Source organism: Girardinichthys multiradiatus, chromosome 17, assembly GCF_021462225.1.
Source record: "Girardinichthys multiradiatus isolate DD_20200921_A chromosome 17, DD_fGirMul_XY1, whole genome shotgun sequence".
In the NCBI taxonomy this organism is placed as follows: Eukaryota; Metazoa; Chordata; class Actinopteri; order Cyprinodontiformes; family Goodeidae; genus Girardinichthys; species Girardinichthys multiradiatus.
In genome coordinates this window covers 6827164-6846236 of record NC_061809.1, presented here as the reverse complement: position 1 = coordinate 6846236, position 19073 = coordinate 6827164, and the positions used below count along the sequence as shown (strand labels likewise).

At 43.8% G+C, this 19073-nt stretch overlaps 1 protein-coding gene across 4 annotated transcripts in view; it reads left to right on the top strand.

The window, feature by feature from the left end:
* The window catches only part of ipo8 (importin 8), a 54755-nt gene extending 36035 nt beyond the window's left edge, over positions 1–18720 (top strand). For 3 of the 4 annotated variants that reach the window (XM_047389730.1, XM_047389728.1, XM_047389731.1), the window contains 9 exons: positions 1849–1924; positions 3712–3837; positions 10334–10431; positions 10526–10621; positions 10881–11101; positions 11925–12130; positions 12263–12487; positions 16780–16909; positions 17186–18720. In XM_047389730.1, coding sequence (XP_047245686.1) covers positions 1849–1924; positions 3712–3837; positions 10334–10431; positions 10526–10621; positions 10881–11101; positions 11925–12130; positions 12263–12487; positions 16780–16909; position 17186 — 1179 coding nt within the window. In that variant the 3' untranslated portion in view covers positions 17187–18720. The remainder of the gene's footprint in view (positions 1–1848; positions 1925–3711; positions 3838–10333; positions 10432–10525; positions 10622–10880; positions 11102–11924; positions 12131–12262; positions 12488–16779; positions 16910–17185) is intronic. The other variant, XM_047389729.1, reaches the window with a different exon arrangement.
* Positions 18721–19073: the final 353 nt, after the last annotated feature.

The following is a 19073-nucleotide window of genomic DNA, read 5'->3' as shown; positions in this document are numbered from 1 at the left end:
CAAGCACAGCAAGAGTATTGAGAAAGCAGTTTTATGTGTTTCACTGAAACATGGCTGCAGGATATTCCCAAATCCAGTGTTTCTCTGCAGGCTTTCTGACAATACAAGCAGACAGTAATTTAAAGAGGAGCACCAAAATCAAAGGAGGTGGATAAGAAGTGCTTGTCAACAACAGATGGTGTAATCCAGGACCTGTTACTGTGAAGTGTCGTCTCTGCAGCCTGGACATTAAATTGTTAGCAGTAACATGTTTACCAGGGTTATGTACTCTTCCGCTAAACAGTTTGTCAGCTGCTCTACCAGTAAAAATAAAACATTGGACTTGTTTTGTGCATCATGGATGCATACATCTCCAAGGCAAGATCTCTTCTTGGCAATTCAGTTAAGTTCATTAATCTAGTGCCAATTCACTACACATCATATCAAAATCTTGTTTTTTATGGAGAATAAACCCCCAGGGGCTCAGGGGCAACCTGTGATAAAGAACTTTGGGAAATTGGTCACAAGAAGCTGAAGAGGCTTTGCTAGGTTGTTTTGAGACAATAGTCTGAGAATAAAGCTAATCATGTTCTTTGATTTGTTCAGTGCATTTGACACAATTCAGACAGATTTTTTTTTTAATGTCAGAAACTCAGATGGAGGCCCCAACAATTGCCCGGATCAACAACTACCTGACTAACACACCACAGTTTGTGAGACTGCAGGGTATTGCTTCTAATCAGGTGGTCACTGTCACAGGATCACCACAGGGGACTTTGATCTCAACTTACCTTTTCACTCTAAAACTCCGTAACAAAGCGGAGTTCTGTCACCTGCAGAAATGACAGATTCAAAAAGCACTACAGATTAGAAAAGCACTGCAGCTGTCAAGTGGATCACAGAGATGGGGTACAGATGGGCTGAGTACAGAGAGCTGGTGGACCACTTTTTGGCATGGTGTAGATACTGTCGTTTCATCTTGTACGTGAATAAAACAAAGGAGATGATTGTAGATTTCAGGAGCAACAGGAATAAGTCAAATACTGTTTCCATCATGGAAGAAGAAATTAAGGTGATGGAGGTGAATAAATGCCTCTTTTTTCAACTGGACAACAGACATGACTGAAGACACAACAGTGAAGCCATCTACAAGAAAGGGCCACCTGTACTTTTTGACGAAGTTTAGGTTCTTCAGTGAATGCAGCAATATACTACAGATCTTCTATAAGTCTGTTGTAGAGAGTGTAATCTTCTCTGCCATCATCTGTTAGGGTAGCAGCATCAGAGCCAGTGACCTCAAAAATCTCAACAAGCTGATTTAAAAAAGCCTGGTTCTACTCTAGATCCTCTGAAGATGATTATGGAAAGAAAGAATCTTTGTAAAATAAGGAACATTACTGACCACCCTGATCATTCTCTTCATCACTGTCATACAACAGTCAGATGTTTCTTCAGATTTGCTGTAATACTGACCATTACAGGAGATCTTTCCTGCTCACAGCCATCACCATCTACAACTACGTTTTTGCACAAAATGAGTTACAAACACATTTAATTTCCCTTTAGGGTTTATTAAGCTTTTTTTTATTGAATTGAATTGTTTCCTGATCATCAGCCAACTCTGTGGACTTTTATCTATCTACATAAATAAACAGGGTCCAGTGATTTGTTACAAAAATGTTCCATAATTGTTTTAGTATGATCTAAAAGTAATTGGTCTGATTTTAGCTATTCAATCTGCTTCTAAATAACACACTTGAATGACCTAAATAAGTGAGTGGTAAGTCCAGATATGGAAAGTATTTGTAAAATGCAATCACTATACTGAAACTTAATATTTGATTCTTGATTATGTCTCTCCTCCCTTAGATCACTCAGGAGCTGGAGGGGATCTGTTTGCAGGTGATTGGCCTGGTGCTGCAGAAGCCCATCATAGGTATGGCAGGTGTGTAGGGGGGCGTAGTGGGCCTCATACTGTTTAAAAGCACACAAACATTTCAGGGTCAGGGTTTTTTCTTTAAGTGGAAGAACATCAAACTCTTATTTCATATCAGGTTTAGTTAACTAAACTTTCAGGTTTTTATTTAAAAGCTAGATTTGTTTGGTTCCTAATTGTGGGATGAATAGCAGCAGAGATGCACAGCTCTCACCCAAAAGCTTCTAATGTGACCATTTTAAACCTGGAGAATTTGGCATGCTTTATTCATCCACTGTGGCAAGCTCTAAAAGATCCACTACAACTTATGAAAGTGACAGTCCCACTATATCGAGTGCTAAGCGGCAGATTTGGGAAGCTGTCGGGAACAGTGCTTATATAGACTAATTTAGGTTTTGTCTCGAGCTGCCTATAGTCCTAATCTCACTCATACTGGTTTAATCTTCTACACACAGTAATAATGGGTCTATGTAGTGATTTTCTAATCAGATTAACTTCTCACACAAGAGCCACTTTCGTCCAGCCAAAATCACAATGTTCAAACACATGTTCAAACACCCGTACGGACATCAATAGGCAACTTGGGGTTAAGTGGCTTGCCGAAGGAGACATGGACAAGGTGGAATCAAACCCAAAACTCTCTGATTGCAAAACATCTACTCTTTCTACGGAGCACTCTGCTGTCAGAGTTACGCCAAATTATGCAAATTTGCATATTACATAGCGCATTTTATTTATGTTGTGCTATATTCAAGTTAACAATATAGAATTAATTAAGCATCTTGCTTGGCAGCAAATACAGTGATTCAAATTGAGGCAGAAGCGGGTTAAAGCTTTGATTGTTTGATGGTAGTTGGTATACATAAACAGCTTTAAATATATGTAACAGGGTAGTAATTATAATAGAAATGAATAGAAAAAAGTATTTGTTACTCAGCCTGCTTTATTTAGCTGTGTAAGAGCTTTTCAGATAGCCTCTTTTACAATAGATTAATTTGTTCAGTATAAAATTTTGTAGAGGTATATATTCTTCTTTCCTTCCCATACTTTATACAACTTCCCCACATCTCGCAGCCCCTTTTTGTTTTTAAGGGATGTAATCAGAAGAGAAATTTATGATGCAATCATTTCGAATAATCAGTGCTTCTGTAAAACATCTTTTTGTGTAAACCTTTCTAATCAGATAAGAGGGGATTCTCCTTACTGTGCAGACAAAGGTGATTTCCCCATGTGGGAAGAAGAAATGGAGTTGGAGATGCCCATGAATGAGGTCAAAGTGTTTAAAACACAATCTTGACAAGTAGCTATATTTTTTGTGTAAAATCAGACTACTCTCTGTTTGTGTTACATGGATTACACACACTATTGGTGCAAATTAATGTAGAAGTGAAAAAGTGAGCCATTTCCCACTTTATTTATGCTGTAAAGTAAACCTAGTGCTATGTTGTTTGCAATATCCGTTAATAGGACCAAAACCAAAGTTGTTAAAGGCTTTTTTCACCTCTTTGTACATGCTTTGATATTCACTTATATAACTGCACACAACACATAAATGTATACATTGTTCATCTTATGTTTCTGCTGTGTGCAATAATTGCTTTTCCATTCGTAACGGTTTCCCAGCATACCCTTTATGGCGTTGCCAATATTTTCACTTTACTTTGGTACAGTAGGGCCACTCAGCCACCTCCCTGGACATTTCCCTAAGTCTCTCTAACTTAGCTTTCCACAAGTCCCAAACCACATGTCAGCACGTACAAAATTAATTGTGAATGTGTGTATCCTGTTCTATGCAGAGTTCTACGAGGAGATCCTGTCTCTGGCTTTCGGCCTCACCTGTCAGACCATCTCCCCTCAGATGTGGCAGCTGCTTGGAGTCCTCTATGAGGTTTTCCAGCAAGAGTGCTTTGACTACTTCACAGGTATCTGCTCATAAACCTGACACCATGTAACAGTTAGGGATTTTGCTGATTCCAAAACCCCTTATGATTCCCTGTAGCATTGTGATGTCCTCCAAACCTTTAAACATGGGAAACATTTTATTTTCATACCCTAAATACTTTAAATGACTTGATTTATGTTTTATTGATCCCTTGCTCACTTAGGTGTTGAATGTAAGACATAAGAGCAAAATTGACTGGAGGTTAGATTTTTCAGACTTTTTACTGTTTTACAAAAATTTTTTAATTTTTTACACTTTTTAAAGTTCATGGTAAACAAGCTTCACTTATTGTGTACTTGACAACTTTCCACAGTGAGTAGGTCCTGGTCCTTTATGAATTAGCTTTATGTTAAAAATTGTCTTCAGTGAAAATTTAAGACATTTTTGTGTGTACATTAAAAACACAGACCAAAGTTATGTTTTTTTCAGTTAGGTTTGTTTATATTTTGTAAGAGCTAAAATGTTCTTAGCTGGAGCATATTGTCCAAAGCAGGTTGTTATTTAAAAAAAAAATAAAGGTGTCTATTTGCATAGTATGAAAACACTGGGACAAATACCTTTTCTGTTTCTACCTGTAGATCTGTAGATGAGTGGACCTATGAGCTGTTAGTCCTGGTTCAAAACTAAAATTAAAACCCATATTTGTCAAAAACTACTAATGTGGAAGAAAAAGGCCCATTGACTTGTTGAAGGTACTAATATTGAGCATGATTTTAATGAGAAAAGCAATTGAACGTTTTAACTCGTATTACCCAGGTTTCTTCAAATAGTTCTAGATGCTGATGGCTGTGGGCAGGAAGGAACTCCTGTAGTGATCAGTATTACAGCAGATCTGAAGAAATCTCTATTCTTGTGATAGTCTGATGAAGAGGATGATCAGGGCTGTCCGTAATGTTCTTCATTTATCAATCTCCAGAGGAGTCCCTAGAACAGACCCATCCTTTTTATTAGCTTGTTGATATTTTTAAGGTCACTGGCTTTGATGCTGTCACCCCAACTTTTGATGGCAGAGATCACACTCTCCACAACAGTTTTATAGAAGATCTGCAGCATTTTGCTGCAATCACTGAAGAACCTAAGCTTTCTCAAAAAGTACAGTCTGTCCCTTCTTGTAGATGGCTTCACTGTTGTGTCTTCAGTCATGTCTGTTGTACAGGTGAAAAAAGAAGCATTTATACACCTTCATCACCTTCACTTCTTCTCCCATGTTGGAAAAAGTGTTTGACCTATTCCGGTTTCTCCTAAAATCTACAATGATCTCTTTTGTTTTGTTCACATTCAAGATAAGATAACTGCCTCAAAGCAGTCTACCAGCTCTCTGTACTCAGCCTCTTCTCCATCTCGGATCCACTTGACAGCTCCAGAGTATTTCTGCTGATGACAGGACTCTGTTTTGTCATGGACAAACACAAAATAAACACAAATGCTGTCTCCTTATCTATGTGAAAATGTATTAAACCAATAGTCCCTCTTACAATCCATTATTGTGCTCCAACAACTTTCATCTAATTAAGCATGTACTATCCTACAAAAATTGGTAAACTAATAACCAAAATTAAAGATGCACACTGGGTGTCCATGAAGATTGAACCAGCAGTTTATGGACAAAAATGGGAAAAAAACAACAATTTGGATTGACTTGGAAAATGGAGCAGAATTAATAAACTGTGAAGCCTTCTATGGTCTGTTGATGCTTCTCAATGGTGGCTGTCAGCTGATAGAACGGTAGAACCAGGTCAGCTCTGACACGGTGAAGCACCTGGCAGCTGGCCTCTTAGCCACTAACGGCTGATAGCGAACTAGTCTCGAAACAAAGGGTAATAAAACCTGGAGGCAGGGACCCAGTGAAAAAAAACAAAGGCCACAAATGGTGAGACAATGGAGATGAACATGAGGCTAGGTTTGCAGCCTGTGTACTTTAAACTCCACTTTAACCCCAACTGAGTCAGCACCTAGTTGATCAAACGCATGGTGAACACACTGACATTCAGACTGTTCTCAAACTTTGTTCAACAGTATTCAAACAGCAATCAAAACATTTTAGCATAACTTCAATCAATATTGCATGTAACACCAATGAGACATTGGATTAAATGTGCAATCCTAAATCACCCTAATTTCCTACCTCATCCTGACTAGACTTTAAAAAGTTATCGAAATAAAACAAAAGGAACTAAATTACTTAGACGTCGGCTTCTTTTTCTACAACGGAGTCTGAGGATGAGTTGCAGGTCTGAAGAGAAAGTATGAGGAGCTGGAGTAGCAGTCTGAAGCCTACTACATTTTTCAGTGCTTAAAACACAAAAAGACAAAAGAAAATGAATTGTTAGACTCCCAGTGATGACCTACAAGAAGCAGAACAAGAAAAAAGTAGAACAATCTGTGCATTAAACACTCATACTCGTACTCGTCGTCTTCCGCTTATCCGGGACCAGGTCGCGGGGGCAGTAGACTCAGCAGAGACACCCAGCCGTCCCTCTCCCCAGACACCTCCTCCAGCTCCTCCGGGGGGAGCCCAAGGCGTTCCCAGGCCAGCCGAGAGACATAGTCCCTCCAACGTGTCGTGGGCCGTCCCCTTGGCTTCCTCCCAGTGGCTGGAACACCTCCCGAGGAAGGCGTCCAGGAGGCATCCGGTATAGATGCCCGAGCCACCTCAACTGGCTCCTCTCAATGTGGGGGAGCAGCGGCTCTACTCCGAGCCCCTCCCGGATGGCCAAGCTCCTCACCCTATCTCTAAGGGAGTGCCCGGCCACCCTACGGAGCAAGCTCATTTCAGCCGCTTGTATCCAGGATCTCGTTCTTTCAGTCATGTCCCAAAGTTCTTGGCCATAGGTGAGGGTAGGAACGTAGACCGAGCGGTAAATCGAGAGCTTCGCTTTTCGGCTCAGCTCTCTCTTCACCACAACGGACCGGCACAGCGACCCCATTACTGCGGCAGCCGCACCGATCCGTCTGTCGATCTCCCGCTCCATTCGTCCCTCACTCATGAACAAGATCCCAAGATACTTGAATTCCTCCACTTGAGGCAGGAACGCCCCTCCAACCTGAAGAGGACAAGCCACCCTTTTCCGGTCGAGTACCATGGCCTCAGACTCAAGAATCCTTCATGAGGACTAATATATCAAGGAACGTGACGTCGCCCGGTACGGCGGAGATGGGGTCCCACCCTGGAGCCAGGCCTGGGGTCGGGACTCGCCGGAGAGCGCCTGGTGGCCGGGTTGCTCCTCGCGGAACCTGGCCGGGCCAAGCCCGAACGAGAGACACAAGGCCATCCCCCAGTGGGCCCACCACCTGCAGGGGGAACCATCAGGGACCAGTGCAAGGAGGATTGGGTGGCGGACGAAGGTGGAGACCTCAGCGGCCCGATCCCCAGATGCTTAGGCTGGCTCTAGGGACGTGGAATGTCACCTCGCTGGGGGGGAAGGAGCCTGAGCTTTTGCGGGAGGTCGAGAGGTATCGACTAGAAATAGTCTGGCTCACCTAAACGCACAGCGTGGGCTCTGGAACCCATCTCCTTGAGAGGGGTTGGACTACTCTGGAGTGGCCCACGGGGAGAGGCAGCGGGCTGGTGTGGGTTTGCTTGTTGCCCCCCAGCTCAGCCTTCTCGTGTTCGGGTTTACCCCAGTGGATGAGAGGGTTGCATCCCTGCGTCTTCGGGTTGGGGACAGGTCTCTGACTGTCGTTTCGGCCTATGGGCAGAGCAGTAATGCGGAGTACCCGGCCTTCTTGGTGTCCCTGTCAGGGGTGCTGGATAGTGCCCCTCCCGGGGACTCCATTATTCTGGTGGGGGACTTCAACGCCCACGTGGGAAACGACAGTGACACCTGGAGAGGCGTGATTGGGAGGAATGGCCTCCCCGATCTGAATCTGAGTGGTGTTTTGTTATTGGACTTCTGTGCTAGTCACGGATTGTCCATAATGAACACCATGTTCAAACATAAGGGTGTCCATCAGTGCACTTGGCACCAGGAGACCCTAGGTAGGAGGTCAATGATCGACTTTGTTGTTGTATCATCGGACCTTCGGCCGCATGTTTTGGACACTCGGGTGAAGAGAGTGGCTGAGCTGTCCACTGATCACCACCTGGTGGTGAGTTGGATCCGCTGGAGGAGGAGAAAGCCGGACAGACTTGGCAGGCCCAAGCGCTTAGTGAGGGTCTGCTGGGAACGCCTGGCGGAGCCCTCGGCCAGGGATGTATTCAACTCCCATCTCCGGGAGAGCTTTGACCAGATTCCGGGAGATGTTGGAGACATAGAGTCCGAGTGGACCATGTTCTCCGCATCTATTGTCGATGCTGCTGCCCGTAGCTGCGGCCGTAAGGTCTGCGTTGCCTGTCACGCCGGCAATCCCAGAACCCGGTGGTGGACACCGGCAGTAAGGGATGCTGTCAAGCTGAAGAAGGAGTCCTATCGGCTGTGGTTGACTTGTGGGACTCCTGAGGCGGCTGATGGGTACCGTGAGGCCAAGCGTGCTGTGGCAGAGGCAAGAACTCGGGCCTGGCAGGAGTTTGGTGAGGCCATGGAGAAGGACTACCGGTTGGCCTCGAAGCGATTCTGGCAAACCGTCCGGCGCCTCAGGAAGGGGAAGCGGTGCTTCGCCAACACTGTTTATAGTGGGGGTGGGAGGCTGCTGACCTCGACTGAGGACATTATCGGGTGGTGGAAGGAGTACTTCGAGGATCTCCTCAATCCTGCCATCACGCATTCCCTGGTGGAAACAGAGTCTGGGGACTCGGGGTTGGACTCTTTCATAACCCAGGCTGAAGTCACCCAGGTGGTTAAAAAGCTCCGCGGTGGCAAGGCTTCGGGGGTGGATGAGATCCGCCCTGAGTACCTCAAATCTCTGGATGTTGTGGGGCTGTCATGGTTGACACGCCTCTTCAACATTGTGTGGCGGTCGGGAACAGTGCCACTGGACTGGCAGACTGGGGTGGTAGTCCCCCTTCATAAGAAGGGGGACCGGAGGATGTGTTCCAACTACAGCGGGATCACACTCCTCAGCCTCCCTGGGAAGGCCTATGCCAGGGTATTGGAGAGGAGACTCCGGCCGATAGTTGAACCTCGGCTTCAGGAGGAGCAGTGTGGTTTTCGTCCCAGCCGTGGAAAACTGGACCAGCTCTACAGGGTACTAGAGGGTTCATGGGAGTTTGCCCATCCGGTTCACATGTGTTTTGTGGACCTGGAGAAAGCATTCGAATGTGTCCCTCGTGATGACCTGTGGGGGGTGCTCCAGGAGTATGGAATCGGGGGCCCTTTATTAGGGGCCATCCGGTCCCTGTACAAGCGGAGCAGGAGTTTGGTCCGCATTGCCGGCACTAAGTCGGACCTGTTCCCGGTGCATGTTGGACTCTGGCAGGGCTGCCCTTTGTCACCTGTCCTGTTCATAACTTTTATGGACAGGATTTCTAGACTCAGCCAAGGGCCGGAGGGGGTCTGGTTTGGGGACCAGTGGATTTCGTCTCTTCTTTTTGCAGATGACGTGGTCCTGCTGGCCCCTCTCTAGCCAAGACCTACAGCATGCGCTGTGGCGGTTCGCAGCCGAGTGTGAAGTGGCTGGGATGAAGATCAGCTCCTCCAAGTCCGAGGCCATGCATTAAACACAATTATTTAAATATCAACACTACATTTAGCGTATATACACTACCGGTCAAACGTTTTAGATATACTTTCTCACTTAATAGATCTCCTTATTTTCATGAATATTTACAATGCAGATTCTCACCAAGGGCAACAAAACTGTGAATTTCATAGTAAAGAAAAAGTGTGAAATAATTCTAAACATTTTTATATTTTAGATTCTTCAACATAGCCACCCTTTGCTTAGATGACTGCTTTCCTCTCTTGGTTTTTCCTACTTGAGCTTCATGAGGTGGTCACCTGAAATGGTTTTCCAAAGAGTCTTGAAAGATGTTATTTTCTCATTTTCTGTTTGCTACCTAATTCCACGTGTGTTCATTCACAGTTTTAATGTCTTCAGTGAGAATCTATGTATAATGTAATAGTCATAAACATAAATAAAACCATTAAATGAGAAAGTGTCCGTCAAAAGACTGGTACTGTATACTGAAGTTTTTCAAAATGAAAATACCAAATGTTTTACATTTGATAGATATAACACCAATATTTAATATGTAATTTTAGCAGCAGTTGAAATAGTTGTTGTGAATCAAACTAATTAGACAATGTTATACATTTAGGTTTTAAATCTTTTTTTTAAATTGGTGAAACAATGGTACATCTTTTTATTTGTATTTTGTTATCATGAAAATTTCATAACAACCCTGGCGTAGTTTTGACCAAGGACACACACTGCTGCATTTAAACAGGATTATTCCCCCTAAGCAACAGTTGCTTCACTCATAGACATCTCTGTATTTATTTCATTTTCCAAAATTTTTATTTTTATTCTTATTTCCTTTTCAAAAAGTGTTATACCTGTTTTTGGAATTTTTATAGTTGATTTTATTTGTGTTCCAGATATGATGCCTCTTTTGCACAATTATGTTACTGTGGACACAGACATGCTTCTATCCAACCCAAGGCATTTAGAGGTCATCTACAGCATGTGCAAAAAGGTCAGGATGGAATAGTGTTCCTGCTGCAGTGCATGGTGATGGTCACTGCCTGTCTGATGATGTTTAACAGTTTCTCCATCTTTAAATGCTGCAGGTGCTAACTGTAGATGCTGGTGATGATGCAGAGTGTCATGCTGCTAAACTATTAGAAGTGATCATCCTACAATGCAGAGGCAGAGGCATCGATCAGGTCAGAAGCAGCTCCACACTCGTGTTCATGTGGGGACATTTTAAAAGGTTTTTCTTTCAATTTAGCAACCATCATGCTGTTTAAGAATTTTTTGTATAATATCTATTTTCAGCAGTTCACTTGGACAGGTTAATAGTCAGAATCCACAAAAATTATTTAACCACACAGGCAGCATCTCCATCTCTTTTTCTTTTTGATATTTATTGAAAGACCTAAGCTATGGCCTAAGCTATCCATATTTGTGTTTTTCCTGCACTAGTGCATCCCTCTGTTTGTGGAGGCAGTGCTGGGGCGTTTGATGCGGGGGGTGAAGTCTAGCGAGCTAAGGACCATGTGTCTGCAGGTGGTCATTGCCGCTCTGTACTACAACCCAGCCCTGCTCATTCAGACGCTGGACAACATGCACTTTGTACACACCCCACAGCCCATTACAGCGCACTTCATCAACCAGTGGATTAATGACACTGAGTTCTTCCTGGGGTAAGTGCCAACTTAGTATGAAACTGTCACATCTTCTATGTCCTAATTAAAAAATGGTACAAAATGTTAACCAAATGCTTTTTTTAACCATTGTGATGACTCATTAAGTTAATAGCAAGTAGCACAACAGGAAATTTCCTTTACTGGCCCCATTGTGGCAGCAGACCACTACAGCAAGCGGGTAATACATTTTTATAATGATAGTTGCTAACTTTAATCACTACCTTCTGTAATGATTTAAAATGCTATTCTATGTTAATTGAAATTTGAATTTATTTATTTGAAAGATTTCTATTTGGCTTTATCACCTTTCTTATAGATCTCCATCTACAACATTGCATGTTACTCATTTTTCTTTTTACTTGTATTTAGGATTTTAGCTCACAGTATTTGGATATGACTGAAGGTGTAAAATGCGTTCTTTTTTTAAAAAGTATGAAAAAACTTTTTACCATTTGTAGGAGCTGCATTCAGCTACAGAAATCTACATTTATTAGTGCTTTCTGTTGGTAACATAGTGAGCAGCATGGACCAGTCGAAAGCAGAAATCTCCCATGTGTATTAGTAAGCCTTGATTCAGTTTTACTGTTTTTGTTGATTCCAACTTGTGGAGACTGGCACGTCCCTACAGGCTGCACACATTAACCTTTATCGAACCTACTCAAATATTTACACTTGCTGATGTTTCTCCTCCTCTCAGCTCTTCATTTCTGACAAGTTGTTTTCTTGCTGTCTAATACATCTCTCCCACTGCCACCCTACAAGCCCCTAAAGACTCATAATATGACTACAACCTAATTTGACGTACATTTCCGCTCCTCAGGCTCCATGACCGTAAGATGTGCATCATCGGTCTGAGCATGCTGATGGAGCTTCCCAGCCGGCCGGCAGCCCTGGAAAGAATAGCTGGTCAGATCATCCCCTCTATCCTGCTACTTTTCCTGGGTCTTAAACACCTGTATGCGTCCCGTCTCATCAACAGACCGGACCTGCTAGCCCATGCAGGGGTTCATATTGAAGATCAGAATGGTAAAAAAAAAAGCTATCCCTTCAACACATAAAGTTCTATTTGCCTAAAACCGTTTTAATTCAGATGCATGTTTCACCTGAGGATCAACGGTGATTACTCGACTATGAGTGATTCATTTTGTCTGTGAGCAGAAGAGATTCCCAGCGATGAAGATGAGGTGAACGAGAGCCAAAATGCCATACATCAGCAGTCCAGCCTGACTACAGGCCAGGAAGGTGAAGACGATGACGACAATGAAGAGGATGAGTATTGGGACGAAGATGCCTTTGAGGGAACGCCCCTTGAGGAGTACAGCACGCCTCTGGACTATGACAACGGAGAGGACGAGTATCAGTTCTTTACCTCCGCTCTGCTAAGTAAGTTATGATTCAGATGATAAAGACAACCATAAGACTAAAGCAATCTGACACAAATTATTTTTTCCTAATAAAAAACCCCACCAGCTTTTTCCACAGCAGTGTTTAGTTAGTAATAAATGGGAAAAAGTACTACCTCCCCTTCCAGGGTATGTTTTGGAGGCAAATGTCTCCCTAGGTACTTTTTACCTTGGTAAATGCAGTGGAAACAGAACTAACCCCCACACTTTTTTAATAACAATGGAAAATTACCCAGAATCCTAGAAAAGGTTTTTGCAGTTGAAACACGTTTAAATCGTTCAAGTTACTGTAAGCACTATGTTTCTTTGCCGTGTATCAGAATCAGAAAAGCTTTATTGCCAAGTACGTTTTTGGACATACAAGGAATTTGTTTTGGCGTAGTCGGTGCAATACAGTACAAATTCAACAGTATAAACATATCTACAATATAATATAAATATATGTGCACAGTTTTAAGTGAGTGAGAGTAAAAGTAGAGCAGTATAAGATGCAAGAGCAGTACAACAGTGCAGGTGATCATTGTGCAAGTATGGCAGTGCAAGTAAAGCAGGAGTCCATGCTGAGCGTTAATGTAACGCATAGAGTTGCAGGTTACAGGTGTCCTGTCAGCAAAAAAGGGGGGTGTGTGGGGGAAAGGGAGAGTGTCAGGGTGGTTTCCGGGCTTTGTTAACCAGGCTGGTGGCAGATGGGAAAAAACTGTTCCTGTGGCGTGAGGTTTTGGTCCGGATGGACCGCAGCCTCCTGCCAGAGGGGAGAGTCTCAAAGAGTCTGTGACCGGGGTGGGAGGGATCAGCCAGAATCTTCCCGGCCCGCTTCAGGGTCCTGGAGGTGTACAGTTCCTGGAGCGACAGTAGACTGCAGCCAATCACCTTCTCAGCAGACCGAATAACACGCTGCAGCCTGCCCTTATCCTTGGCTGTAGCAGCGGCGTACCAGATGGTGATGGAGGAGGTGAGGATGGACTCAATGATGGCTGTGTAGAAGTGCACCATCATAGTCTTTGGCAGGTTGAATTTCTTCAGCTGCCGCAGGAAGACCATCCTCTGCTGGGCTTTCTTGATGAGGGAGCTGATGTTTGGCTCCCACTTGAGATCCTGGGAGATGATGGTTCCCAGGAAGCGGAAAGATTCCACAGTGTCAATTGTGGAGTCACAGAGGGTGATGGGGGCAGGTGGGGCTGGGTTCTGCCTGAAGTCCACAACCATCTCCACTGTCTTTAGAGCGTTGAGCTCAAGGTTGTTCTGGCTGCACCAGTCCAACAGATGGTCCACCTCCCATCTGTACGCGGACTTGTCACCATCAGAGATGAGTCCGATCAGGGTGGTGTCGTCCGCAAACTTCAGAAGCTTGACAGACTGGTGACTGGAGGTGCAGCTGTTGGTGTACAGGGAGAAGAGCAGAGGAGAGAGAACACAGCCTTGGGGGGAACCGGTGCTGTCAGGGAGTCAGAGACGTGCTTCCCCAGCCTCACGCGCTGCTTCCTGTCAGACAGGAAGTCAGTGATCCACCTGCAGGTGGAGTCGGGCACACTCAGCTGGGAGAGCTTCTCCTGGAGCAGAGCTGGGACGATGGTGTTGAAGGCAGAGCTGAAATCCACAAACAGGATCCTGGCGTAGGTTCCTGTGGAGTCCAGGTGCCGGAGGATGAAGTGAAGGGCTAAGTTGACTGCATCATCTACAGACCTGTTGGCTCTGTAGGCAAATTGCAGGGGGTCCAGGAGGGGGTCGGTGATGTCTTTTAGGTGTGAGAGCACAAGGCGCTCAAAGGACTTCATCACCACAGAGGTCAGGGCGACGGGTCTGAAGTCATTAAGCCCTGTGGTCCTTGGCTTCTTGGGAACAGGGACGATGGTGGAGGACTTGAAGCAGGCTGGAACATGACATGTCACCAGTGAGGTGTTAAAAATGTCTGTGAAGACTGGAGACAGCTGATCAGCGCAGTGCTTCAGCCTGGCTGGTGAGACAGAATCCGGACCAGCAGCTTTCCGGGGGTTCTGTCTCCTGAAGAGTTTGTTGACGTCCCTCTCCTGGATGGAAAGAGCCGTCCTCGGCGTGGGTAGGGGGCTGGTGGGGGGGAACTTCAGGGTGGGGGTTTGAGGTGCCAAGGCCCCTCTTGAGGTTGGGGAGGTGGGGGTGGTGGATTGTGGCTGCAGCTGTTGGGGGGCGTCGTGGGGGATGGTTGCAGGACTGTCCCTTTGTCTTTCAAAGCGGCAGTAGAACTCGTTCAGGTCGTTGGCAAGGCGTTGGTCGTTGATGGAGTGGGGGGCTTTCGGCTTGTAGTTGGTGATTTGCTTGAGCCCTTTCCAGACAGACGCAGAGTCGTTGGCTGAGAACTGGTTTTGGAACTTCTCAGAGTACAGTCGTTTGGCCTCTTTCACTGCCTTGCCAAACTTGTACTTCGCCTCTCTGTATAGGTCTTTGTCCCCACTCCTGAAGGCCTCTTCCTTATCCAGTCTTAACCTTCTGAGTTTAGCTGTGAACCAGGGTTTGTCGTTGTTGTAACTCACCCTGGTGCATGATGGTACACAGCTGTCCTCACAGAAGCTGATGTAGGAAGTCACAGCCTCTGTGTACTCGTCCAAACTGTTGGTAGTAGTCCTGAACACATCCCAGTATGTACAGCCTAAACACGCCTGGAGATTCTCCACAGCCTCACTGCTCCACTTCCTTGTCGTCCTCACAACAGGTTTGCAGAGCTTTAGTTTCTGCCTGTATGCAGGAATCAGGTGGACCATGATGTGGTCGGATTGGCCCAGTGCAGCACGTGGGACGGCGTGATAAGCGTCTCTGATGGTGCTGTAACAGTGATCCAGAATGTTGTCCTCTCTGGTCGGACATTTTATAAACTGTCTATATTTGGGGAGTTCGTGGGTGAGATTACCTTTGTTAAAGTCACCAACGACGATTACTAAGGAGTCCGGGTTGGTCCGCTCCACACTCAGTATCTGGTCGGCGAGCATTTGCTCTGCGACCTGCACGTTAGCTTGCGGCGGGATGTAAACACCGACCAGGATGAACGAAGCGAACTCACTGTCCCACCTACAAAGACTTGTGCTACATGTTTCTATATTATATTATATTATTTATGAAATTGACATAATTGAAGTCTCACAGAGTGTATAGTTTTTAATGTTTTCCGCATTATTTGGCCAACTCATACTCTACATCTGACCTACAGGCAGTGGTAACTCCGACAACAAACTCCAGGTTAGGGTTAATCCTCCTCTTTGTAGAGGAATATGTACTTAGACCAGTGATTCTTAACCTTTTAGTCACAAGTATCATCTTAGTAAATCCTAAGGTTTCCAAACACCACAATCCTCACACACATTTTGAAACAGTAATGCAACAGGAGTTGGACTTTTCTAGTTTGTGTTGTTAGGAAAACACTGAAAGGTTTTTATTAAAAGTGTGACACTTTGCTTCAGTCAAGACAAACAAATAAACGTTGCCCCTAAGGAAAGGCCTGGAGATTTGGTATGATTTATCATTTTTTTTATTAAAGAAAGAATAAGCAGGGATGGATAGATTAATTATTCAACAATATCCAGTCTTTCATAAGTGCAGAGCAAGCTACGTACCTTATCTTTGTTAAAGAAACGCAAAGTTCTGGTTCGGTCCATCTTTCTTTTACCAGTGCAGCTGCATGAGAAACTTTAATGATCCCAAACAGCGGAGTTTAGTGGCAGCTGAAAGTCCTCTGTTTTGTTTAGGTGTCATCTAAACTTTCCCACACACTCATTACTGTGCATTCTTTGTAACAACCTGCTCCTTTGTGATTGGATATATAAAAAGCAAAGAACTATACCTGGCTTCACACTGAATACAGAGCTTGGCATACCACTGTGGTTTTCCACATGGCAGTTGGAACATGGTTGAGTAGAGTAACCATTTGCAATTCTTCTCTTCTCAGGTTAACCTTTCGAAATATAGAAGAAGAAAAAATCACTTCCTGCGTGAACAGCTCATTTAATAGGGACTTAGAAGCTCTTCAATACAGAACATTAGCTTTGGCTTTCATGTTTATATGGTTGATTTATTTTTAGTCCCACTAAAGGCAACCCAGGTTTCACCAGTAGTACTTGAACCCCAGACAAAAGAGCAGAACAAAATATTTGACACATCTCCATGTGCAATTTTGTTTTCCAGCAAACAGAATACTTACTGACAAATGTGAATGTTTAATTTGTGCTGAATGTTTGTAATGAACATTGGGAAAAATCAACCTGCATTTATAGGTTCCTGAGAAGAATGTGTGTGTATGTGTTTCAGGGATTCAGAACAGCAACCCTGCCTGGTACCAGTGTTTGACGGCTCCACTCAGTGACGATCAGAAAAAACAACTCCAGGAGATCTACAGCATCTCACAGCAGAGGAGGAGCACTGCTGCCAAGGGCCACTGGTGAGTAAGCCAACACAGACCTGGGGGACACAGGAACAGAGCTTCAGACTGAGGCAGAGGAATGATGATAAACCCACATAGAGATGTCTTCCTGTTAAAAAGCTGATTTCCAGTTGTCTGCCACTTTTCCCCCACAAACTATCAGGGCCTCTGTTCCTGGAACCTAATTTCTAGAGTATCTCCTGTGCTTTGGAACAACCACTTAAAAATGGGATGACCCTAGAACTCTTTTCCACTCTGTGCAGTTTGGTCTTCACACTCTTGTTGTACTTTCAGAGCACCGAGGAGACTGATGTCCTGCTATATCAAACGGCCCGGTAAAAAAAAAGGGGACAGTGAAGACAAGAGAACCTGATCTGACCCGAACTTGGATGTTCAGTCTACTATTTAAGACCAGATCAGACCATGTCAGGTGAAAGGGGGATTCCATCAAAACCTGATTGGATCAGGCTGGACTCGGAGGAGTTAAGGACCTGGTGCACTGCTGTAATCTTCCTCGTACAACAGGATTGCTGCTCTAACTGTATATGTGTGTGAGGACATTTATAAAAGTAAATGTTTGTGACTAGCAGAATCCCCGAAGATTATTTTGTACGTGTGGTCATCTGAGTGTCTGAGAACGTCTACAACATGAATACACCTCAGAATGTGTTTTTGTACCATAAGCTTGTCTTCATCTCAGTTTCTGGAAACACATGTGTCGCAACCCCCCCCCCCCCCCACAAGAGAAGCCAGTTCCGGCAGAAGGCTGCATGAACTTCGCAGACCTCCAGCTGGGATAATTTTTAACTGTTTGGTGGCAGAAAGATGTCAAGTGAGTTTTGTTTTTGTGATGTTTTCACAACTAATTCAAGAAAATCATAAACATTCTAGTAACACTGCTGACTTGGTTTTGTTGTGTTTAGTCGTGCAATGATCTTTTGTTCAATATTATTAAAAAAATGTGCTAAAGGTAACGTTCAAATAGCAAACAAGAACAGCTGTTGAAGCATTTATTGGCAGCCCTGGGAAAGACGGAATAAGTAAGGTAATCTTGTATCGTAGCAGAATATTTCAAACAAACCCACATTTTTTTTTTTTGAGAGCTGGTGTTGGTTCATCTATCACTAGAGGGCGCTGTTAAACCATGGTGCCTAGAGATAAGGTACATGACCATATCAATAGTTTAACACAAAGATAAGAGGATGATAAGTGTTTTTCATATCAAAATGTAGCATTTTAGTTTTTCTGTGATTCTCCTCTGAGGCCTATACCCAACGATTTTCATTGAAACAACCAGTTAAACTCTAAAGGCAGAGCTAAATAGTTTGCTCATAATGTGCTCTCCAACTTAACTGCCAACAAAAGTCACAATTAGCATTGGTGGTCACATGTTCCACATTTTCCATAAATGAACAAACATTCTGCAGTAAAATGAGCTCATAATGTGTTGCAGAAGAGGAAATAAATGATGTATTAGAAGAAGTTTGCAAACTTGAATACAAATAGTCACCTTCAGACGAAGATAAACTTATCTGTTTGGTGTCTGGAGAGCCCTTTCAATACAGCAGACCCAAGTAGACCTGAAGGTCACAACTAGGACTGCTCCCCTGGAAAGCTACTATATATATATCTGTCAGGAAGTGAATGAATGGAATAAGAGGGCTTTGGATAGGCATTTGTTTGTTCTGCTGTATTGTTCTAAATGCTGTTTGTAAATTGATTGTTTTTAAGAATATGTTCTCAGTTCGAGGTTGTTGCCTCTATATGAGGTTGTTTCAACTAAACTCTGAAAATCTTTTCAAATAAAAGGCTGCATTAAAAAAAACGTATTCCTGAAATCTCTTTTTTTTTTAAACCATTTGGTCTTTGTAACAGATTTATCTACGTAGTGTACTTTAGCATTTCATCACACAAATGTCAAATAAATTGAACAGAGAATTCCAGTTTTTTGACAAAGTGTGACAACCAAGCACCTTCTTGCCTACATGTATTCAGCAGTGAAACGTATCATGTATAGAAATAATTGGTTTGAAAGAAAATCTTTATGGATGACTTTCAGTTCCCCTGGAGTACAGATCTGTGCCCCTTACAGATTTCTTCTCTAGTTGCCTTTTTAACCTATTTAGTTGTTTCGGATCATCAAGCATATTTTCCTATTAAAGATAACGAGTAAATACAAGAG